We start from the raw sequence: 25,702 nt of genomic DNA, 5'->3' as shown, positions 1-25,702 counted from the left end.
ATACTTTTTCTGAAGAAATATAAACATAAATCATAATGAAAGCCAAATATAATTGGTATGAGGATCGATATTTAATGAGTAATCAATAATTTGTAGAGGGGGGTCAAAATGAAAATGTTCTACTTTGATTTTGGAGCAAAACTACAGTTCAAAAAAATTACCTTAAAAAGGTGGCAGCATTGTTATTTTATTTTCACACAGAGATAGGCAGGTCTGTTAATAAAACCAGTTGACTTCAGCACACCTTGTTGCATTATATGCTAACAGTGTGAGTCCAAAAATGGGAAAAAACACTTTGTTGTGTTGTTTTTCCAAAGTTTGAGTTCCTATAATTCCAGAAGTATTAAAAATATCATAATAACCTTTTAGATTCTAGTTCAGAACAAACTTTTCTTTTGATATCTTGATTTTTAAGACCCTATATGGTTAAATCCCAGAGATGTGGGGCTCTTAATGTGGCTCCATGCACATTTTATTTATTTTTTTACCCATTTTCTGTGGTTGAAAACCAAATGTTGGTCATGTTATATGAAGCTAGTTTTTCTTGCCCAAGAAGAAAATAATATACATATATATGGTGGTTTCTAGCCTATTGGTAAGGTGGTTGCTTACTGGCCCAAGTCAAAAAAACTCACTGCAAATCTCAATGATATTCTGGTCTCTAAATGTGGCTCAAATCCCTCCTTCAATGTAAGTCTGTTGGATTTTATAGCCCATTTTATTGCACGCCAGATGAAAATGTTTAGTCAGGTCGATTAGACAAGTTATAGCACGTCATTTCTTCAAAATATTAGTATTTGAGGTATTATTCATGCCTGTTGCACAAATGGTGGGAGGACTTATGCACTGAAGTTTAATACTTTGGACTAGGGTTATTTTGGGTTAGGTCAGTAAGGTTCAGGGTTAGGGTTAGGGATATATAGATTAAAAACAACTTTGATCCTCATTAATTCGACCCTTATTTGCATATCGCTTCTGATTGGCTGAAATCTTACATGGACATACAGTATTTAGGTTAGGCTTAAAGGTTTGTTAAAAAAAATCTACTGTTTAACTTGAAGTATGAGCAATAGTAATAGTGATGCTTGCTTTGGTGAAAGAAAATATTATGAAAATGATTTTTTTTTTCTTACTTTGATCAGATGGAACCTTGCGGATGGAAAGGACGTTACAGGCTCCTGTGGGTTTTCGTCTTGCACTTTTCAGGTTAGATCTGTGTTTGTGTTATTCTATATATTTAACCCTCCTGTTGCGTTCAGAATCTGCATACACCTTTTGCATTCGTGGGTCAGTTTTGACCCGGTGGAATTCAAGCTTATAAATCATACCCCATTGGTTTTCATACATTAATAGGTTCTTAACTGTTCATACATATAAAAAGATTGATATTTTTGGCATGTTAACTGACAAATATAGAAGATATTAATTAATATGCCATTTTTTAAAGAAATAATAAAATATAGAAATTCTTTGACATTTCAAAATATACATAAATTACAGCAAAACCAGTGTGATACATGTGAAGACATATTTTTTATCAGCATTTCTGTGAAATTTTATCTAAATATAACATAATGTACAATTTATATTAACATCTAATCTGAGAATTACTAGTAATTTTAATGAATTTCCTATTACTCATAACTGCTCAAAAAAATTATGAAACCACCGTATTCCATTTTCAACTAAACTTCATCAAAACAACTGTACAACTCAAGTATACACAGTGATACTTCTTTACTATATTTTTAAGCAAAATCTATTCTATTAACTCTCATGAACTGCTGTAAGCTGGTTGTGCATCAGATGACTGCAGAGTAAAATATGAACAATTTCCTCTTTCAAGCCCTATTTAGACTAATGTGTGCATGAACTTTTACTCTCGTCACACCCCCTTTAGACAGTAGTACCTTTGATTTAATTTATTTGTTATGTTTGTTACATCTATCATGTCTGTTTTGTACTGGAATGTGTGTGTGTGTGCAGGGCCACCAATAAGGGGGAGCAACTGGACCTTTTGTCCTCAAGGGTGGGGGGTCCACAGAACCTTTCCATATTCCATACTGTAGAGTGTATCTAAAGATGTTTAGCGGGAGACGCAGATATAAACAGGGAGACAGCGTGCGACCGCGAATACCGTCCTGGTAGCGCGCATTGATGTGATAACTGTATGTTTCCTTTGCGCTGCGCACTACTCGCCCGGCCGTGCTCAAAAGCCACAAACCTCAATTTTGTGTGCTGTACGCAAAAACAATAAAAGTATGACATTATATCAAAATGTGTTATGGATATGGGATTGTTTATTTTGCACTCACTTAACAATTAAGACAAAGAAGTGTCAAGGATATTTAAATTTGATCAGTGCTAAAGGTTTGTCTCAATCTCAGACAGCATGGAATATCCACAGACCATTCACAGCAAGCATGATGCATATTGCAACAAAAATGGCAAAAGCTGGCAGAAAATCCATTCTGACTGGCTGGCTGCTATAGGCAACTCTTATGAGACAGAGGTGCACAAGTTTTTATCAGTTTATCAGATAAGTCTCCTGAGAAATTATTATTTTTTTTTTTGCCATTGAAAGAGTACTGCTTGAGACAGATTATGTGATTAAGCGATTATTTGAATAAGTTACCACTTTGTTGCATGTCATGCCACACTAAATAATAGAAATAATAAGTTAAAAAAAATATTCTGACCATCTGGGGTGCATCCAACATAAATTTTGCCTAGGGCCTCTTAATGCCTAGAACCGGCTCTGACCCCCCATAACCCCATAATCAAAATTGACCCACGAACACAAAAGATGTAACAATTTTTTTAAATGGTTATATCTCTTGATATATACCATAAATATTATGTGTATTTTCATAGTCCTGACAATGTCCCAAAGTTTGGTTCTCATACTAAAAACTTTGTGTTATTTAAAAATTATTATATACATCTCCAAGGTCAATAATTACCCGAACGCAATTGGAGGGTTAAGTATTCTGCTTTCATTTAAAGCCAGTGTGCATTTATTGAACTCTTTCTTCCTTTTTCTTCTTTAGGTTATGTGTGTGTCGAGGGGTCTGGCCACTGTAGTCTGTTTAGCCGGCAGCATATACACACATTTGACGGTGTGATTTATGAGTTCCCTGGAGACTGTACCTACATGCTGGCTGGAGACTGCAAAAATAGAGGCTTTTCCATACTGGGTAAATGCCAGTCAGACACAAGCAGGCGTGCAGTTTGTCAATCATTAAATAAGCAAAGTTTGTACATTGTCAAGATGATAAAGTGGCTTCCTGTGTCTGTCTTTGTGCATGTCTAGGTGATTTCTCACGAGGAAAGAGGAAAGGAGTGACTTTGTTTCTTAGAGAATTCTTTGAGCTTCACCTCTCGGTTGATGGAACGTTGTCCCAAGGAGCAGAAAGGTACAAAGTCATGCGAATGCCCAAGTCAAAAAGCTGGGGTTTTCAGTGGAATTTCATTTGAAACAGTCCTAAAGGGATAAAAACAAAAATTGAATATTTTAAGAATCATAAAAGATCCTTATATATAAACACTGTTTGTATGTGTGTGTGTGTTTTCCAGGCTCCCATTACCGTATGCTTCAAGCTCTGTGTTCGCAGGCTTTGAGTCAGGCTATGTTCGATTATGGAGTGAAGAGTTCGGATTCTCCATCCGTATAGATCCCTCACATAACATTCAGCTAACGCTCACCAAATATCACAGCAACCGTACATGCGGCCTGTGTGGCAACTACAATTATTTGCAGGAGGACGAGTACACGGCACAAGAAGGTGAGACACAATGCAAGGGTAAACGTGCATACTCACAAAAACACTTTCAGACTCTCTTTCGGTTAGGCCATGTGTGAATATGCACAGGATGCTGATAAACATGAGCCTGGGAAATAGGTGGCGTCAGTGCTCATCTAGAAGACAATATATTAGAAAGTTAAAAAGCACTTTGAGAGAGTGTGTGTGTGTTTGGGGTATGTACAGTATATATATATATATATATATATATACATACATACATACATACATACAGTGCATTCAGAAAGTGTTCAGACCCCTTCATTTTTTTTCTCCACATTTTATGTTGCAGACTTATGCTAAAATGCTTGAAATTATTATTTTTTCCCCACATAAATCTACACTCAATACCCCATAATGACAAAGCAAAAAGCTGATTTTTGATAACTTTGTAAATTTATTACAAATAAAAAACTGAATTATCACATTGACATAAGTATTCAGACCCTATGATATGACACTTGAAATTTAGCTCAGGTGCATCACATTTCCCTGGATAATCTTTGAGATGTTTCTACACTTTGATTGGAGTCCACCTGTGGCAAATTCAGTTGATTGGACATGATTTGGAAAGGCACACACCTGTCTATATAAAGTCTCACAGCTGAAAATGCATGTCAGAGCAAAAACCAAGCCATGAGGTCAAAGGAACTGCCTGCAGAGCTCAGAGACAGGATTGTGTCGAGGCACAGATCTGGGGAAGGCTACAAACAATTTCGGCTGCATTTAAGGTTCCCAAGAGCACAGTAGCCTCCATCATCCTTAAATGGAAGAAGTTTGGAACAACCAGGACTCTTCCTAGAGCTGGCCGCCCGGCCAAACTGAGCAATCGGGGGAGAAGGGCCTTGGTAAGGGAGGTGACCAAAAACCCGATGGTCACTCTGGTTGAGCTCCAGAGATCATGTGTGGAGATGGGAGAAACTTGCAGAAGGACAACCATCACTACAACACTCCACTGATCTGGGCTTTATGGCAGAGTGGCCAGACGGAAGCCTCTCCTCAGTGCAAGACACATAAAAAAACACCTAAAAGACTCTCAAGTGAGTAACAAGTTTCTCTAGTATGATGAAACGAAGATTGAACTGTTTGACCTCAATTCCAAGCGTCATGTCTTGAGGAAACCAGGCACTGCTCATCACCTGCGCAATACCATCCCAACGGTGAAGCATGGTGGTGGCAGCATCATGCTGTGGGGGTGTTTTCAGCGGTAGGGAATGGTCAGGGATGAAGAAAAGCTGAAGGCAGCAAAATACAAAGATATCCTTAATGAAAACCTGGTCCAGAGGGCCGAAGGTTCACTTTCCAACAGGACAATGACCCTAAGCACACAGTCAAGACAATGTAAGTGTGGTTTAGGAACAACTCTGTGAATGTCCTTGAGTGGCCCAGCCAGAGCCCAGACTTGAACCCAATCTAACATCTCTGGAGAGACCTGAAAATGGCTGTCCACCAATGGTCCCCATCCAACCTGACAGAGCTTGAGAGGATCTGCAGAGAAGAATGGGAGACAATCTGGCATTGAGGCTGTAATCGCTGCCAAAGGTGCTTCAACTAAGTTCTGAGTTAAGGGTCTGAATACTTATGGCAATGTGATATTTCAATTTTTTCTTTGTAATAAATTTGCAAAGTTATCAAAAATCTGGTTTTTGCTTTGTCATTATGGGGTATGGAGTGTAGACTGATGTGAAAAAAATGATCATTTAAAGCATTTTAGCATAAGGCTGCAACAGAACAAAATGTGAAAAAATGAAGGGGTCTGAATATGTTCTGAATACACTGTGTGTGTGTGTGTATATATATATATATACACACACACCGATCAGCCACAGCCGTATCACAGAATAGCATTCAGAGATGATATTCTTCTCACCACAATTGTACAGAGCGGTTTTCTGAGTTACCGTAGACTTTGTCAGTTCAAACCAGTCTGGCCATTCTCTGTTGACCTCTCTCATCAACAAGGCATTTCCGTCCACAGAACTGCCACTCACTGGATGTTTTTGTTTTTAGCACCATTCTGAGTAAATTCTAGAGACTATTGTGTGTGAAAATCCCAGGAGATCAGCAGTTACAGAAATACTCAAACCAGCCCATCTGGCACCAACAATCATCCATGCGATTATTTAATCAGCCAATCGTGTGGCAGCAGTGCAGTGCATAAAATCATGCAGATACTGGTCAGGAGCTTCAGTTAATGTTCACATCAACCATCAGAATGGGGAGAAAATGTGATCTCAGTGATTTGGCGTGTGACATGATTGTTGGTGCCAGATGGGCTGGTTTAAAGGATTAATTTTGAGAAAAATAATGGCAAATCTTAAAAATAGTCTTCAATTTATTTATGTAAAATATTATTTATTTTTTCTTTTGATTTGGGCTGAAAGATGACCCGAGCAGATGATTCTCATAAAAAACCTTTATACTGCAAAAGTATATTTTGCATTGAAGAAAAAAGCATATATATGGACCATTAGGATTTTTTGTCATTTGTGACGTTATTTTCATGAGATTTAAACTCTTTTACTTTAATGTGTTTGGATGTTATGGCTTCGTTTATATTTCTGATCACACTTTATGTGGCCTTAACTACTATGTACTAACATTAAATACATACAAGACTATGTTTTTACTGTGTAACTACATGTTGTTTTGCAAAATTCTCACATTTGCTGCTACTGAGGTTGAGGTACGGGTAGGTTTAGGAGTAAGGGTAGGGTTAGGGGTTAGAGTTAGGTTTTGGAGTAAGGGTTGGTTTAGGGGTAAAGTTAACAGTGTAACTACAAATGTAATTAAAGCTGCAAGCAGCAATGAGGATTCCTCCTCAAAACTGCAAATTATGAAAAAATTGACATGGTAGAGACATGTACTTCACATGTACACAACATTTCATTAATTTGTTATTAAATATTGCAAGAGTCTTCATATGAACTGATGATTGAATCAAAGTATCGGTTTTATGACTAGCGGATTTGTAAAGCATTATTTTAGCATTAGCAGTAAATAATAGTAAACTGTAATTCTGTCATCTTTTGACATATCAAGGTGAAATATTGCACAGTATTTCAGAGTGATGTCATCTGCCTGTTAGGTTGGAAAAAACATTAGTCAAAATGGCGTTCGATTTATGGACATAGAGATATTGAGACAATGTGGACATTTACATAAATGTGCACCTTTCAGCCATTTTGTATTGTATTCATTTTTGCTAAATACAAATTGAAAGACATGTATCCTACACATACATACCGAGTTTCAAGTCAATTGGAGCTATGGTTCAGGAGGAGTAGATTTCTGTAATTTTGGACAAATTTGTACTGTACAGGAAAATCCATCATGGCGGACTTTATGGGTTCTAGAGGCTTTTTTGTTCCTCATGAGAAATGAGGCATATATACCAGGTTGCAGAAATGTTGGACTTATGGGGTGGAAATGGCATCACTTTGAAAATGGACAAATTGCGGCGTGGCCTGTAGCGCCACCTATAGGCTCATGTGGGCCAATTTTGGAGTGGTAGTTACTCATGGCCTGTAGTATCAATGTGCCAAATTTCAAAACTTTTTACTAAGGAGATCTTGAGTTATTGGGCAATTTAGAGCTACAGGAAAAATAAGAATAATAAGAAGACTAACAAAAACAATAAGTTTCCTCTATTTTATATATATTTGTTTCTTTTGAATTAGGTGACATTTTCTTGACAGGTTTTGTGAGAATCACTTGAGCATGTTCTTGAGGGGTTTTGAAAAAAGAAAAAATTATTGCTCATATGTTGATTTTAAAAAAACAAAAAATATGTTTAGGTTTCCTGACAGAGGACCCATATGACTTTGCAAACTCTTGGGCCATGAACGGAGCAGACAAGCCCTGTAAACGCGTCTCACCCCCGTCTCAGAGCTGCAACATCTCTGGAGAATCAGCTAAAGTCAGACACTCACCTGCCAAACTTAAACCACCCTGTTACAATCCAATCCAAGAGTGTTTTAACATACATATACCCACTGCTGGGGATCTTTCTGAGAGTATTTTGACTATGTGTGTGTTAGGATCTGATATCACGGTGTGAGGCCATGAGCAACTCTCCTCTCTTCCTGCGCTGTGGGCACCTCGTGGATGCGACTGCATTTGTGTCTGTGTGTGAATCTGACGCCTGTCACTGCGGAACAGGAGATGAGTGTGTGTGCCAGGCCTTGCTAGAATATGCCCGAACCTGCGCCAGCCGCGGAGTGAAGCTTTCCAACTGGCATGTACAGAGCCAGTGCTGTAAGGAAGACATTCAACATACAGTAGTATCATGTAGGTCGTACATTTACTGATTGTAAATTCACATATGTATTTATGTTTGTGTGTGATCAGCCCCTAAGTGTCCTGTTGGCATGGAGTACAGTGACTGTACCCCGACCTGTTCTACTTCCTGTCAGAGTTTGAACATACAGGAAGTTTGCAAGGAGGAATGTGTTGACGGCTGCAACTGTCCAGGTGAGAGAGAGAGTTCAGATGGAATCTAGAAAAGCCCAAAGACTAAAATCTAGTTGGTGCTGAGCTTCATAGTGTTGCATATTACGACCTCTTATGTGTTATTTGCTTTTTTGTCAAGCAGGTCAGTGCTTTAATATAGACTCTTCACATTTCCATGTTTGTAATGTGGAAACTATAGTGGGGTAAACTTCTATAGTGCTGAATGGGAGATCACAACAAATATTATTTTTGCATTCCCATTTGCTCCAACAGCAAAAGAAAAACTCCACTATTACATTTCTATGACTTTCCAAAATTGGAAAGAAATTAAGAGAGATGGATTATGGAAAGAAGAGGAAAGATGCCAAATTTATTGTCACTCCCTCAGCAGCTGTATTTGTTGACTACTTTATGTTTTCATTTTATTTTTATTGGCCTTTGTTTTTTTACAATTTCACAGTAATATTACAAAAAGAATAATGTTCTTAAAATTGTTTAATCATAAAACAATTTATGCTGCTAAATAAGGCAGAAACACGTCATCACTGGCTGTGAAAAAGGTCATTAACTATAAACCAAAATGTATGAGAGAAAATAAGTATTAAAATTATACTGTATATTTAGGGAGGTTTTTTATGCCAACTGTCAAAATACAAAATATACAGTGGCAAGGAAAAGTATTTGAACCCTTTGCAATTACCTGCGTATAAATTTGTCTTAAAATCTGGTTTGAGCTTCATCTAAATTAAAATAATGAACAAACACAATCTGTTTTAACTAATAACACACAAATTATTGTTTTGTTCTTGTACATATTGAACACATCATTCAAACATTCACAGTGTAGGTTATAAAAAGTATGTGAACCCCAAGGCTAATGACAGCAACAAAAGCTAATTACAGTCAGGAGTTGGCATACCTGGCATCCATTTAATGAAATGAGATTGGAGGTGTGGGTTAGAGCTACTTTGACTTTTAAAAAGCACTCAAACATTTTGAGTTTTCTATTCACAAGAAGCATCTGTTGACCTGGACCCTAACTCACTAAAAAGAGATCTCAGAAGGCCTAAGATCAAGAATTATTGCTTTGCATTAAGCTGGAAAGGGTTACAAAGTTATCTTGAAGAGCTTAGATATTCATCTGTCCACAGTTAGACAAATTGTCTATAAATGAAGACAATATATTGTCAATTATATCTCACTAGAAGTGGCCGTCCAGCCACTCAAAGGGAACACCGCAGAATGCTCAATGAGGTAAAAAAAGATACCTAGAGTGACAGATAAAGACTTGAAGGAATCATTGTAACTGGTTAACATCTCTGTTCATGAGTCTACTATACGGAAAACATTAAACAGGTGTGGTGTTCATGGCAGGACATCATGAAGGAAGCCACTGCTTTCCAACAAAAACATTGCTGACTGTCTGAAGTTTGCCAAAGACCACCTTGACACTCCACAACGCTACTGCAGACTGATGAAACTAAGGTTGAATTGTTTGGGAAGAACATGCAGCACTATGTATGATGTAAAAAGGACACCGCATACCAACATGAAAACATCATCCAAACGGTGAAGTACGGTGGAGGGAGCATCATGATTTGGGGCTGCTTTGCTGCTTCAGGGCTTGGACCACTTGCCATCATCGAGGGAAAAATTCATTCCCATTTTTATCAAGATATCCTACAGGATAATGTCAGGGTGGCTGAAGCTCAGTAGAAGTTGGGTGATGCAGCAGGACAATGACCCTAAACACTGAAGTAAATCCACTAAAGAATGGCTTCAAAAAAAGAAAATCCACCTTTTGGAGTGTCCCAGCCAGACCTTAACCCAATAGAGATGCTGTGGAATGACCTCAAGAGAGCCGTTCACACCAGACATCCTAAGAATATGTCTGAGCTGAAGCAGTTCAGTATGGAAGATTGATCCAAAATTCCTTCTAAACGTTGTGCAGGTCTAATCCGCAGCTACCGGAAACACTTGGTTGAGGTTATTGCTGCCAAAGGAAGATCGAACAGTTATTAAATCCAAGGGTTCACTTACTTTTTCCACAGCACTGTGAATGTTTAATGGGATGTGTTTAATAAAGACATGAAAGATTATAGTTGTTTGTGTGTTGATAGCTTAAGCACATTGTGTTTGTCTATACGTGTGACTTTGATCAAGATGAGATCACATTTTATGACCAATTAATGCAGAAAAGCAGCTAATTTCACATACTTTTTCTTGCCACTGTACATTCTCTGAAAATAAGTCTTAAAGGAATATTCTGAGTTCAATACAAGTTAAGCTCAATTAGGCATAATGTTGATTTCTACAAACAAAAAAATATAATCGTCCCTTCTAAAAAAGAAGAATAAATATCACAGCTACAGTGAGGCACTTAGAATAGGAAGTTAATGGGCCAGTCCATTAACATTAAATACACACTGTTTCAAAAGTATAGCCACAAGATGTAAACATTATACATGCTAATGTGAATTTACTGGGATGTAATTGCTTACTAACCTTATCTGTGTGCAGTTATATCCAATATTTCAAACCGAACTTCAACAGTAAACCTTGTAAGCAATTTAATTACTAAAATCACTATAGTCTAGTAGCTGTACTTTTAAAAAATGTGTATTTTAATGTTTATGGACTGGCCCAATTCAATTTCATTGTAAGTGCCTCACTGTAACAACGATTTTTGCTTCATCTTTTTTTTTAATAGTCGATAGACTAGTCAGAAATATTTTTGTGTTAATCAACATAATGCTACAAATGCAAGCGATAGCTTAACTTGGATTAAACCTAGAACATTCCTTTAAAATCTTTAAAGCAATTTTGCTTCTAAAGTAAATCTACAATGTTTTAAGGATGTTTAGAGATTTTTACTTGAAGAATAGAAATGTAGAAATGATAAGAATAGCATTCTTACAGTGTAGACCCACCTTTTGCGGTTACCTTTTCGTATTCAATATTTCTATGTAAATGTGTGTGTCAGTGGGTAAGGTGTTGGATGGAGATCGCTGTGTGGACGTCTCTCAGTGCTCCTGCATGCACGCAGGACGTCGCTATGCTCCGGGATCCTCCATTTCGCAAGACTGCAACACATGGTAGGAAAGACATTTGCACATTACTAAACAAATCATTCAAATATGAGTGGCATAAACGTCCTGCTGTATCTACAAACTTTGACTTTTCTAGTGTTTGTCGCCATGGATCCTGGGAATGCACCAATGAAGGTTGTCCAGGTAAACATCTTAACTTAAAATAATAACTCAAAATAATCTTAGATGGAATCCACTTAGAGGTATAGTTAACCTAATTATGAAAATGTTGTCATTATTTACTCACCCTCATGTTGTTCCAAACACACATGACTTACTTTTTCTATCACACAAATGAGATAATTTAATGATAATTACACACGCACACACACACATATATATATATATAATTATTATTATTATTTTATTTGCTGAATAATGTATAGGTGGTAGGGGACAGTTAATACCATACACAAAATAATTGTGTCTATTGAAAAGAATGTAAATGGAATGTACAATGTAGTGAGAAATTTACTGAACAGATAGAAACAAAGTATAGAAAAAAGAAATGTAAGTTTTTTTTTTAAACTTTCAAATCAAATCAAATCAAATCAAAGACTTGGAATATGACGCAAGGACTCATTAAATGACCTCTAAATTATTAGCTTTTGTGTTCCACGGAAGAAAGTAAGTCATACAGGTTTGAAACGACTGTGAGTAAATGATTACAGAATTGTCATTTTGGGTGCAAAACTTCTTTAAACATTTCCCCCTATCAACATGCAAACACAAAATGCTTTTTCATCGCTGTCTCTGTCTGTCTCTCCACAGGAGAGTGTCTGGTGACGGGACAGTCCCATTTTAAGACCTTTGACAATAAGTTCTTCACCTTCAGTGGTATTTGTCAGTATCTGCTGGCCAAAGACTGCCAAAGCAACTCTTTCTCTGCCTTCATTGAAACTGCACAGGTCTGATATCTGCCATAGATTAGATTCATTTTGTGCTTGTTTGATTGCATGTGTGATTATGGATGTGCTTTCTGTTTAAGTGTGCAGATGATCAAGATGCTGTCTGCACGCGGTCCGTTTCTCTGAGGTTTCGCGACCTGGCCAATCAGACGGTTCGCCTTAAGCACGGGGGTGTGGTCTCTGTGGATGGAATAGACGTGCAAACACCCTTAATTAATGGTCTGAAACATATGATGCAGATTTCATCATCTTTTATGTTTGGTTTTGGGGGTACATGATAAAGTATGTTTGAATGTAAATGACTGTAGGGTTATTCCATGTTAAATCAACCACATTTCAGAAACTTCCCTGGCTGAAATTTTCTAAAGAAAGCTAAACATTAATGACAGTGAAAGCCAAAGTATGAAATGCCATGGATCAATACTTACTGAGTAATCCATTATTTTGTAAAGGGGGATAAAATGACCATTTTCGGCTATTATTTCAGAGCAAAACTACAGGTTAAAAAAAACAACCTGGCATCATCATTATTTTATTTGTTCCTGACACTGAGCGCCACATATCTCTGGGATTTAACCATATAGGGCCTTAATTATGAAGATAGCAAAAGGAAAGTTTATTCTAAACCAGAATTTAAAAGCATATTAAAATATCTTTAATACTTCTGGAGTTATAGGAATTTTGGTCAAACAGCACAGAAATGTTTGGACTATTGGCATATAGTGCTGGGTAGTAATGGATTACACATAAATTGGATTACGTAATCAGATTACAAATATTGAGTACTGCAATTTGATTACATTTTATAATCAGATTATAGTTACATTTTATGGATTACATGATTACATTCTTGTTTACATTACCAATCAGCCAAAGGCAATAACTTGTGCGCAATTTACTAATTATGCTCCTGAATTTTAAAAGAGCGGTCTGCATTTTAAATATTTTATGTAATATCTAGACATGTGTGCATGTAGCTACTGTACTGAAATTGATACACTGCATTGAAAGGATCAACAGATACACACAGGGGCATTTTGGTTTTTGTTCTAAATTTAGTTTGTTAATGAATGCACAAATAAATGCCAAACTGTTTGTATTTGCACCCTGCATCAAGCATAATGTATTTAAATGAGTCTTCGTCTGTCTGTCCATCATTCTAGACACTCTTCTGTAAAAACACATGCTGCAGACAAACATTTCAGAGGTGTAAGTCACATGCAAATTTGTTCTTTTCCACCATGCAAATGCATTTCGGCCTGTTCTTCAGGATGGCAGAAAAAGCACCTTTCTTAGGTTAAGGCAACGCCTTTTCATAAATAATTACATATAAATCCAATCCCTATTCCAAATTTCCTAAATACCAACAATTCTTTTCAAATTAAAAATTCAATCATGTTTTCATTGTCTTCTATATTGAGTAACATTAATTTCTATGACCCTTTAAGAACCTTTTTCACTCGGCAACTGACAAATAGCAAGTTTCCAATTTTGTTTACTACTGTATGTATAGCGAGTGTTAACTGGTACTTAATACATATAAAATTAATGATTATTTAAAAGATTACGTAACAGATTACAATTTAAATTGTGTCATTTGTAACCAGTACCCAATTACATTTCAGAAGTAATCTACCAAGCACTACATATAATGCAACAAGGGGTGCTGAAGTCAGACTCCCTATCTTTGTGTAAGAATAAAATAAAGACAATGACACCTTGCTAAGGTAATTTTTTACCTGTAGTTTTGCTCCAAAATTATAGGTGAAAAGTGTCATTTTTACCCCCCTCTACAAAATAATAAGTATTGATCCATGGCATTTCATATGTTGGTTTTCATCACCATTTATACATTTCTTTCACCCACAGAAAAATGATCGTACAGATCAGTGCACCACATAGCATTAATGTGTGTGTGTGTGTGTGTGTGTGTGTGTGTAGGTGTGTTGAGAATCCAGAATACTGTGTTGTCATCTTTGAGATTGAGTTACGGAGAAGATCTACATCTGGACTGGGATGGCAGAGGGCGTGTACTGCTCCGTGTGAGTGTGGAAAAACCAGGTTATACTAGCTTAAAATGGTCAGCCATTTCAAACTGTATTTTGGAACATGGTTAACCAGCCAAACCGGGTCTCGACCAGCTTATCTATGATGGTGTACAACCTCTAACCAGGTTTAACCTCCTGAGACCCAAGCATTTTCCATCTCCCTTTCTGATTTGTAACTAGTAGCACCTAATAAACATGCAAAAAAAAAAAAATAAAAAAAAAATTTTTAGAGCAAATTGTTTCCCTAAAAATTGCTGTCCTCATATGTGGACAGCGGGACAAAATTGTGAAATTTTAAATAATTAGTTTATGTTTCCAGGAGTGTTGGTGATTCATGTTTTTGAGATGTTACAGACATGACATTAGAAATTAATTCTGATTCAAAGTAATGTCCAGCATCATCCAATCACTGCCAAACATGTTAAAATAAAATGATACATTATAAATCCTGAATCTATCTATACTGATTATTGTCCCATGTCTGCCAAACACATTGAGTGGTCCTAACATCATCTGCAGCCTGAAACTGAACGTTTGACAGGATGTTAAGAGTGAATGCACTTGGCAGCATAGAGAGCTACTGTATAGGATGCTTCCTTGCTCCCTATTTAGTGAATGACTTAACCTCCAGAGTGCTGTCTGTCTGCACTGGTCTCAGAACATTCTGAAGATTGTTCACACTGCACTTTTCCATATATTGAAAGTGAATGGGGAATGAAATCATTGAGCTCCAAAAAAAAAAAAAAAAAGCAATATAAAAGAGTCATAAAATTATTCCTTATGACTCGTACACTACTGTATATCCCAAGTCAGTTTATAATTCCATATTTATTTATTTTTACGTTTAGTTTTCTTTTGTTTAGTTTTTTAGGGAAAAAAGCCCATCTAGGGACCTGCGTTATTAATTAGCATGTGCTTTAATCTCTGTGTACAATGCATCTTTTTCAGTCTTTTAGCTGAAATCATGTTTTTGTAATGTCACTATACAAATAAATTGGAAGCTATAAAATAGGTTTGGGTGAGGAACAGACCCAAAGGAAAATAAGACTAAATTTAAGTTTAAATCACATGCACATTTTCATACCTCAAATTTAGCATTGGAATATAGTGAGACCTATGGACTAAAGGTAGGCCGATATATCGGTTTTACCGATTAATCGGTGCCGATAGTTGCTTTTTGGTACTATAGTTGCCGATAGTTTTTTCATCCTTAAGTCATTTCAAAATAAGAGTTCCCAGTATGTTTTGGGCTTGTTTATACTTAAAAGTCCCACGTTATGCACCAAAACTTTCTGGTGATTATTGGGATTTTGGTTGAACAAAAAACTGCATCTGGGATTTTATTCATTCTGGACACTTTTCCTTTGCCCACCATAATTTTTTTTATTATTATTACATTCTATAGATCAATTAAAAAAACTATTGGTCGATTAATCGACTATCAGCATTTTCCACCACCTTAGTTATCGGTATCGGCAAAATCCACTATCAGTCGACCTCAACAATGGATCACTTTTGTAATACTTTGATGGTTTCTTTTTTTTTTTTTTTTTTTTTTTGGAGCTTGACAGGGAAGAGCAGCATGAACATTCTGCCAAACATCTCCTTTTAACCACCCAAACCTGCTTGGACTAGCAAATGACCATTGCAATACATAGCTTCCACCATCTAGAAACCACACAAAACCATCTACCACCTTAAGCTGGTTTTAGCTGGATTTTCCAGCTGGGTAGATCAGATGTCAAGTGTGTGAGAATGCTGGGAGCTTTAGGCGCTGAATATACGTAATGCATAAATAATTTTAGTACTGGTGGATTCCATTAATGTATAATACAAGCCGTTTGTGAAATACAGAATCTGGGACAAGAGTCTAAAATTCCTGTGCTGCAAACCTGATATGTGAGCATATGTCTGTATGCATGTTTGCAGCTAAGCCCTGCCTATGCCGGGAAAACATGCGGACTGTGTGGTAACTATAATGGTAACCAAGGAGATGACTTCTTAACTGTGGGCGGGCTGGTGGAGACACGAGTCGAAGGATTCGGCAATGCCTGGAAGATGAACGCAGACTGTGATAATGTTCAATTGCAGCACCCCGATCCCTGTCTCTTAAACCCCAAGAGAGGTACTCACACTCACACAGATGCATATCTATAGGGTATAAATTGAGACTCTACTGTCATGTTTAGTATTGTGAACTAAATCTTTAGCTATGTGAGAAGAATGAACTGATATATCACCAATGACTGCTTGTACATGATGTCATGATTGAGATTTTTAAACATGCATTGAACGCTAGATGGTGACAAAGACCAAATGTTTTGTGTGTATATGTGCAATTCTTATGTTGTATGGATACTAATGTTTTAATGATCTAAAAATGCAGGAATGTTTGTGCGAGGGTTAGGTTTAGGGGTAGAAGACATCATAAATGTGTGTGTGTTTACAGTGCGTTTTGCAGAGGAGGCCTGTGCAGTGTTGCTCTCATTGAAGTTTGAACCGTGTCATTTTGAGGTGAACCCTGATCCATATGTGAAGAACTGTCGCTATGACGTCTGCTCCTGCACAGACGGACAGGAGTGCTTGTGTGATTCTGTCCACAGCTACGCAGCCGCATGCGCAGCTAAGGGAGTGCTGATCAACTGGAGGGGTCACGGATACTGTGGTACTATCAGCTTACCCATCTCTGTATATTTTCATCTGTCTGTAGGTTTAAAAGCCAAGTATTATATAAGAGTTTAATACTGTATATATACTGTATATATGTAAGTCCAAAAGTCCAATTGTTGGTTTCAAATACCTAGTCCATACATTCCAAATACACTCCTCTAGTAGCATTTATTGAAATTTTCCACACTACACATAAGGAATAAATCACTTTAGAAATACTGCATTATGATTGACTCAAACTATGTGAACTGTGTGTGTGTGTGTGTGTGTGTGTGTGTGTGTTTGTGCAGAACTGACCTGTCCGGATGACAAGGCATACGAGGTGTGTGGAAACGTGTGTAATCAGACGTGTCGGTCTCTATCGCTGCCTGACAGCGGGTGTCGTGGGTCATGTGAGGAAGGCTGCTTTTGTCCCAGAGGACTCTTCCTCAGTGACTCTGGGGAGTGTGTACGAGCTGAACATTGCTCATGCCACCATAACGGCGAGATCTTTGAGCCCAATGACATGATTGGTGACCATCACTCCATCTGGTTAGCAGGAGAAAAAACAAATTCTAAAACACTGCCACAAACCATTAAACAGTCTATGAATGTGTCTAATCAATCTGTCTGTGTTTGTAGTGTCTGTGAGAATGGATCCATGCATTGCAGCTCTAGTGAAGCCACTGGATCTACACTGTCAGATCTCTTCTTTGATGAACGTCCATCTTCACGAGGTATGTAATCTCACTTTACAGACTGTACATCTATCCCTCACAGTCTTGTTTTCATGCATGACACATTACACACAGTATGCTACCTTACCTTGACTGGGGAACATAATGAATTTATTATGTGTGTATGTGTGGTTGTGTTATGCCTGTAGGGCGGCGCTCTATCTCTTGCCCTCCTCCACTGCAGCGGTTCGAGTGTGACAGTGTGAGGGATGCTGGGATAGAGTGTGCTAAAACCTGTCAAAATCTGGATCTGGAGTGTGTGAGTCAAGGATGTGTGTCTGGCTGTATGTGCCCACCTGGGATGGTAAGTGTGTGTGTGTGTGTGAGTGTTGTTTGTATGTGTGTTTTGATAAAACTAATGGTCGACTGATAAAGATATTTCAGTAGCCAATACCAATAGCAGGTACCAATAACTAGAGAGCAACGTGGCCAATATAATTCCGATACATATATGATATAGTCTGTTACATTATAGCAACTCAAATGTAAACATATGCACTCAAATTTAACAAACACTTTTTATGCAGTATTGATAGAAATAGAAATGTGCAAATATACACCGAAATTTATGGAACACTTTTTTTACGCAATATTTATAGCAATTCAAATGTAAAAATATACACTGAAAATTAACAAACAAATATGCAATATTTATAGCAATTGAAATGTACACATATACACTAAAATTTAACGAACAATTTTTACGCAATATTTATAGCAGATGATATGTACACATACATTGAAATTAAACATTTTTGTGCAATATTTATAGTAACTGAAATGTGCACATATACACTGAAATTTAACAAAACATTTTCTGCAACATTTATAGCAATTGAAATATGCACATATATGCTGAAATTTAAATACATATTTTTACACAATATTTATAGCAGTTGATATGTACATATACATTAAAAATTTTAAAATGAGCGCAATATTTATAGCAGTTAAAATTTGCACATACATTAAAATTTAATGAAAAATTTTTACTTAGTATTTATCGCAATTTAAATGTGCACATATTCAATTAAATTTAACTAAAAACTTGTACGCAATATTTATAGCAGTTAATATGTACACATACATTAAAATAAAATAAAATGGTGCGATATTTATAGATTAAAATGTGCACAGAAACTGAAATTACGCGAACAATTTTTACACAATATTTATAACATCTGATATGTACACATACATTGAAATTTAACATTTTTGTGCATTATTTATAGCAATTGAAATGTGCACACAATGAAATTTAAAGAACAGTTTTTATGCAATATTTATAGCTATTTGATATGTAAACAAACATTAAAATACAAAAAAAAAATTGAGCAATATTTATAGCAATTGAAATTTACACACACTGAAATTTACTGAACAAATTTTCTCAGTATTTATTGCAATTTAAGTTTACATATAAACACTGAAATTTAACTAACAATTCTTTACGCAATATTTATAGCAATTTAAATGTGCACTGAAATTTAACAACCAAATGTTACGCAATATTTTTTAGCAATTTAAATGTGCACATATTAAATGAAATGTAACGGACAACTTTTATGCAATATTTATGCATTTATGTATACATACATTGAAATTAAAAAAAATTGCGCAATATTTATAGAGATTGAAATGTGCACATATACACTGAAATTTAACGAACATTTATTTCTGCAATATTTATAGCAATTGAAATGTGCGCATATACACTTTAATTTAATGAACAATTTTTTCGCAATATTTATAGCAGTTAATATGCAGACATACATTGAAATTAAAACATTTTTGTGCAATATTTATAGAGATTGAAATGTGCACATATACACTGAAATTTAATGAACATTTTTTATGGAATATTTATAGCAACTGATATGTACACATACCTTGACATTTTAAATTTGTGCGCAATATTTATAGCAATTGAAATTTACACACATTGAAATTTACTGAACAATTTTTACTCAGTATTTATTGCAATTGAAATTTATAAATATACACTGAAATTCAACTAATTATTTTTTACGCAATATTTATTGCAATTTAAATGTGCACTTATTCAATGAAATTTTACGAACAATTTGTATGTAATATGTATAGATGTTCATATATACACACACATATATTGAAATTTGACTTTTGTGCAATATTTATAGCAATTGAAATGTGCACATATACACTCAAATTTACTAACAATTTTTACACAGTATTTATAGCAATTGAAATTTACACATATACATTGAATGTTAAAAAAATTTATAAAATATTTATAGCAATTCACAGTTTCACATATACAATGAAATTAAAAAAAAATTTGTATGCAATATTATAACAATAGAAATGTACACATACACATTAAAATATATATATATATATATATATATATATATATATTTTTTTTATTATTATTTTTTTTTTTTTACGCAATTAAAATGATTTGAAAACAGAAACTGTGCACTTTCCATTGTCTAAGCTGTTCGATTTTGGAATTGACATAAGATAGAGCTAACGCTTCTGTTAGACGCCCAAGTGGGCACAATTATCATCCATTGCTTATAATCTCATAATTGCCAAATATCGGCCGATTTATCCTCTGTCCGATATATCAGTCTATCATCAGATAAACCATGAACAACATATACTGTAAATGTATCGATATGGTTAATTTTAGTGTTTTTCTGAGACTATCAAATAACAGAATTGAATCATTTTCTGGCTGTTTGCAGGTTCGACAAAAAAAAGAATGCATTCCACAAGACCAGTGTCCTTGTTACCATAACAACCGCCCATATGCCTCAGGGCAGAGCATCAGTATAGACTGCAATACCTGGTAAATGAGCACCTAGTGTAATGATCACAGATTATGACAAACATGTTCATTTTCTTGCATACATCAGATGGTGAGTGTAAAACATTTAAGGAAAGGCTGGTGGACGCAAGCATGTGTATTTTGTTGAGTTTATATGTTTCCTTTTCTGTCTCAGTGTTTGTGAGAGTCACCGGTGGAAGTGTACGCAGCGTGTGTGTGACGGCGTGTGTCATGCAATAGGAGATTCGCACTACATCAGCTTTGATGGACTGAAGTTCTTGTTTCCTGGACCCTGCCAATATGTGCTTGCACAGGTAAATACAATATTCTCTGTCTCTCTTCCTCTCTTTTGTCCCTCATATTCATCTATGTTCTTCTCTGTCTCTTTGACTAGGATTACTGTAGTGGACAGGAAGGTACGTTCAGGGTTCTGGTAGAGAACTCAGCTTGTGGGATGGCAGGTTCCCGCTGCAGTAAAAGTATCACAGTGTTTTACATGGGAGGACTGATCGTCATGGAGCAAGGGGAGGTATATATCACTCTTTTACATTTTATAATTGCAACGCTTGTAAGGCAGCACTGTATTTATGTTCCTCAAATATTCTGGTTAGAAGTTAGAACCCATAAGTATGAAACGACTAGTTTTAACATACAGTCTCCATTTAAACTTTGTTTAGTAGATAATTTCAGCCTTAAGTATACTATCTATTTTTGTTTATGTAAAAGTTTTAAGAAATTTAAGATTGAAGGATAATCCCCCATTGACGCATTCAAAATGTAACAGACAGTAACATTGTAATATTTGCATATTGATTGTGATTGGTCTGGTCTTACTTGCATTTATTCAATATATTTTGCTGCACAGTTGTAACATTTTCATCCAAGTCACGAATTAAATAAATGCGCAAATTTGGAAAATCGTCAAAACAATTTGCGAATAAAGCAGCGTTTCCATCCCATGTGTTTAAGAGAACAAAATCGGCACTTCTGGGGAAATTGCTGCAAAATTAAAATGAAAATGGAAGTTGAAGCCACTGTGGTTTCTAATCTAATGAATTACTTGCAGTTTAGAGTGCGCAGACAAAACACTTTAAAGAGCACCTATTATGGTTTTTCAAATATTACCTTTCATATAGTGTGTTATATAGCTGTTTGTGAATGTAAAAAAGTCTGTAAAGTTTCAAAAATCAAGTGCACGACATATGGTGTTATTGACTCCCAAAAGAAAGAACCGATTCTGAACACCTGAAACGAGTCGTTAGTAATTCCAGACTTACTTCCTGTACTACCCTATGTAATTTGGTAACAAAAAACCTGCCTCTGGTCTTCATTGGCTGCTCGAGAACAGCTTTGACCCGCCCTCAAACACTACACTAAGTGGTAGACCAATAACAACAGACTGGGTCATTTGACCAATCAGAGCAGAGTAGGCTCTCTGAAAGGAGGAGTTTAGAATGAATCCTTTAGAACGGATCATTGAACGAGTCGTTTTTGACACTGGGAAAAAAAGGTTATGCTGCAATTTAAATTATGAGCAAATTAAAGTGTTTTTTGACCTTGGATGCATGTAAATCTATTGCATGAGACCTTTAAAACAAAATTAGGCATGTTTAAAAACCATAATAGGTGCACTTTAAATACATAATTCGCTCAGAAGATATCATCAATATCATTACATAGCATTTCAAATGTTGCCCTGGTTATTGTGAAATCCCGGACACAAGCCTGCCAACGTGATTGGCTACTATTACCTCCCAGAACTGACTGACACACTTTTGCTCTGAGACATAAGGCATAAGTTCATTAAAGAGCACCTATAACGTGCACTGAGTGTCATGACAACTCATTTATGCAAAAAACAAAGCCTTTAAACTAAGCTTACTGTACCTAGAACTTTTACTCTATTCTTTTGCTGCCTTGCAAACACTGATACTTCCTTCAGTCTGGTACAATAGTACTAGTGCTATATAATCTAATACAGAATAAAATATTGTGATAATCCTTCTTTCCTATACACCGATGAGCCTATACACAATATGACCTGTCACAGGTGAAGCGAATAACTTTGATCATCTCCTAATAAGTGCACATGTCAAGGTCGGGGTAGATTAGAAGGTAAGCGAACAATCAGTTCTTGTAGTCAACGTTGAATGCAGGAGAAATGGGCAGGAGTAAAGACCTGAGCGACTTTGACATGGGACAAATTGTTATGGCCAGACGACTGGGTCAGAGCATCTCTGAAATGGCAATATTTGTGGTGTGCTTCCGGCCAGCAGTGGTGAGTACCTACCGACAGTGATCCGAGGAGGGACAAACCACAAACCAGCGACAGGGTGTTGGGCGCCCAAGGGTCATCGATGCGAGACGGCAACAAAGACTATCCCGTCTGGTCCGAAGCAACAGAAGCTCTACTGTGGCACAAGTCACAGAAAATGTTAATGATGGTTACAGGAGGAATGTGTCACAATACACAATGCATTGCACCCTGCTGCGTATGGGGCTGCGTAGCCGCAGACTGGTCAGAGTGCCCATGATGACCCCTGTCCACTGTCAAAAGCGCCTACAATAGGCACACGAGCTTCGGAACTGGACATTGGAGCAGTGGAAGAATGTCGCCTAATCCGATGAGTCCCTTTTTTTAAACATCACGTGGATGGCCGTGTATGTGTGCAACGTTTACCTGGGGAAGTGATGGCACCAGGATGCACTGTGGGAAGACGACAAGCCGGTGGAGGGAGTGTGATGCTCTGGGCAATGTTCTGCTGGGAGACCCTGGGTTCGGCCATTCATGTGGATGTCAATTTGACACGTTCCACCTACCTAAACATCATTGCAGGCCAGGTACACCCCTTCATGGCAATGGTATTCCCTGATTACAAGGTGAGTTCAAGGTGTTGCCCTGGCCTCAAAATTCCCCAGATCTCAATCCGATTGAGCATCTGTGGGATGTGCTGGACCAATAAGTCCGATCCACAGCGGCTCCACCTCGCAATTTACAGGACTTGAAGGATCTGCTGCTAATGTTTTGGTGCCAGATACCACAGAACACCTTCAGAGGTCTTATACCTCAGCGGGTCATCGCTGTTTTGGTGGCACACAGTGGACCAACAGCATATTAGGCAGGTGGTCATAATGTTTTGGCTCATCAGTGTATATTGTTGTCTTCTCACTTTTTCTGTAGGTGAGGATGAAGAGACCAGTGTTGAAAGAGACAGAAGTTGAGATTGTGCGTTCTGGCCAGTATTACATTGTCCTGCTGGGAAAACACATCTCTCTTACCTGGGATACAGGAACCAGACTATCATTGCAGATCAATGGACATTACAAGGTAACACACACACACACACACACACTGCAACTCACACAACCTGTGTATCTAACAGTTTACAGCTGAAAAATTACAGTAAGTTTGAACTAAGTTTGTGTGTGTTTTAAGGGGAAAGTCTGTGGTCTTTGTGGAAATTTTGATGGCAGTCCAAATAATGATTTGTTGAGCAGCAGTAATCAGATGGAGGTGGACTCTGCTGACTTTGGAAATTCCTGGAAAGTCCGACCTAGCTGTGCTGATGCTTTTCAGGTGAGTTAGTGCACTGTACGATCTGACTGAGAGTTTATTTTAACTTGATGTCTCAAATTACCGCATTCAGTAGTCTATTCTGCGATGAATTATTCCACTCTGTCAGAATGCATACATGTGGATTGTAGACTGATTTTGCATTGATGTGCAGGTGACGTCTCAATGTAGTACAGATTTGGGGAAACTGGTGACAGTGGAGCAGTCCTGTCGAGTGCTCACCAGCACCCTCTTCAGGGAGTGCAATAGTGTGGTTAGTAATATTTATACTCGATCATCACAATTAAGCATCAACACTTGTTCATTCTCCTCTTATATTTTCTTATTCTCTTCCATTGCATCTGTCAGGTGGACCCTGAGCCATACTGGGAAATCTGCACTCATGACACCTGCTCGTGCCCGTCGGTCGGTGATTGCGCGTGTTTCTGTAACACTATTGCCGCGTACGCTCATGAGTGCACTCAGAAGGGTATCGTGGTGAACTGGAGGTCCAACGACTTGTGCCGTGAGTCTACTTTTGCTTTGTCTGTTCCAAAGCCTAGTGAGTTACCTACCTAGATAGCATTTGAAGGCATCATAGGCACACTCCTGATATGAACGCTACTTTAAAGTTAGGCAGCAAAATTAGTAGAGAAGGCAACCTCAAAATGTATTTCTGTGACGAAAAAAAATGAATCCAAGATGTTAGACGGTGATTATGAAAAACAATGTGTGTGTGTCTTCAATTAAACAATGTGTTTGTCTTCAGCACTGAGCTGTGAAGATTTGAATAAGGATGCTGGAGTGGAGTGTGAATGGAGATATAATGCCTGTGGTAGCGCTTGTCCCGTAACCTGCCAGCACCCTGAACCGCTGAACTGCCCCGTCACATGTGTGGAGGGATGCCACGCTATCTGCCCACCAGGTAGCTCAAATTCACACATGTTTAGAGGTAAATCTACTTCATAGACTTCTGTCTCACTTCCTTTCACATATTCTGTCTGCTTCAATCTCCTCAGGGCAGATTTTGGATGAGGTGCTGAGGAAGTGTGTGGAACCGTCACAGTGTCAGGTGTGCATGCATGCCGGAGAAAGAATCTCCCATGGAAAACAGTTCATCTTGAACCATGATGATCCACATCTCTGCCAGATATGGTTTGTACCATTCTGTATGTAACCTTCATCGCTGCATCTCCATATAGGATGTGAATCTCATGAAGACTTGTCTGTGTAAAATATAAACACTTTGTGGTGATTTACTCTGTTTAAATCTGTCATCATTGGCAATTTTCATTCATATTTTTATCCTCACTTCAATGCATATTTTGTTATTTTGATTAGATAATCAAGAGTTTAAATTGAGGTGAGGACATGCAAAGAAAAATGTGACTATATGGAAACATGCCCCGTCAGGACATACATCATATACATCCATTTGATGCATGCACAAAAAATAAAAATAATAATTATTTGCACTCTAATGCATTTAATGTATGCACAAAAAAATACAATTATTGTATGCACTCTAATCTCTGTCTTAGCTCGTACATTTCTAATACAATGGAAACTCTGTAACGCAGCACTTTTCATGTTACGGTCCTTAAAGTGAAGGTTCACCTAAAAAGGAAAATTCTCTCATTATTTACTCACT

At 37.1% G+C, this 25,702-nt stretch overlaps 1 protein-coding gene across 1 annotated transcript in view; it reads left to right on the top strand.

Annotated features, from left to right (window-relative positions):
• vwf (von Willebrand factor) overlaps positions 1–25,702 on the top strand; it is a 60,327-nt gene that overhangs the window by 650 nt on the left and 33,975 nt on the right. Inside the window, exons 2-27 of the mRNA XM_051724659.1 lie at positions 1,143–1,206; positions 3,051–3,197; positions 3,314–3,416; positions 3,577–3,785; positions 7,601–7,722; positions 7,844–8,060; positions 8,154–8,276; positions 11,239–11,350; positions 11,442–11,488; positions 12,116–12,252; positions 12,333–12,471; positions 14,194–14,294; positions 16,230–16,425; positions 16,750–16,965; positions 17,261–17,501; positions 17,592–17,686; positions 17,836–17,990; positions 20,416–20,519; positions 20,674–20,812; positions 20,893–21,027; positions 23,680–23,826; positions 23,935–24,075; positions 24,227–24,325; positions 24,421–24,577; positions 24,821–24,976; positions 25,071–25,206. Coding sequence (XP_051580619.1) covers positions 1,143–1,206; positions 3,051–3,197; positions 3,314–3,416; positions 3,577–3,785; positions 7,601–7,722; positions 7,844–8,060; positions 8,154–8,276; positions 11,239–11,350; positions 11,442–11,488; positions 12,116–12,252; positions 12,333–12,471; positions 14,194–14,294; positions 16,230–16,425; positions 16,750–16,965; positions 17,261–17,501; positions 17,592–17,686; positions 17,836–17,990; positions 20,416–20,519; positions 20,674–20,812; positions 20,893–21,027; positions 23,680–23,826; positions 23,935–24,075; positions 24,227–24,325; positions 24,421–24,577; positions 24,821–24,976; positions 25,071–25,206 — 3,638 coding nt within the window. The remainder of the gene's footprint in view (positions 1–1,142; positions 1,207–3,050; positions 3,198–3,313; positions 3,417–3,576; positions 3,786–7,600; positions 7,723–7,843; positions 8,061–8,153; positions 8,277–11,238; positions 11,351–11,441; positions 11,489–12,115; positions 12,253–12,332; positions 12,472–14,193; positions 14,295–16,229; positions 16,426–16,749; positions 16,966–17,260; positions 17,502–17,591; positions 17,687–17,835; positions 17,991–20,415; positions 20,520–20,673; positions 20,813–20,892; positions 21,028–23,679; positions 23,827–23,934; positions 24,076–24,226; positions 24,326–24,420; positions 24,578–24,820; positions 24,977–25,070; positions 25,207–25,702) is intronic.

Source organism: Myxocyprinus asiaticus, chromosome 18 (assembly GCF_019703515.2).
Source record: "Myxocyprinus asiaticus isolate MX2 ecotype Aquarium Trade chromosome 18, UBuf_Myxa_2, whole genome shotgun sequence".
In the NCBI taxonomy this organism is placed as follows: Eukaryota; Metazoa; Chordata; class Actinopteri; order Cypriniformes; family Catostomidae; genus Myxocyprinus; species Myxocyprinus asiaticus.
The sequence above is the reverse complement of the archived record's forward strand: the minus strand, read 5'-3'. Positions and strand labels throughout refer to the sequence as shown.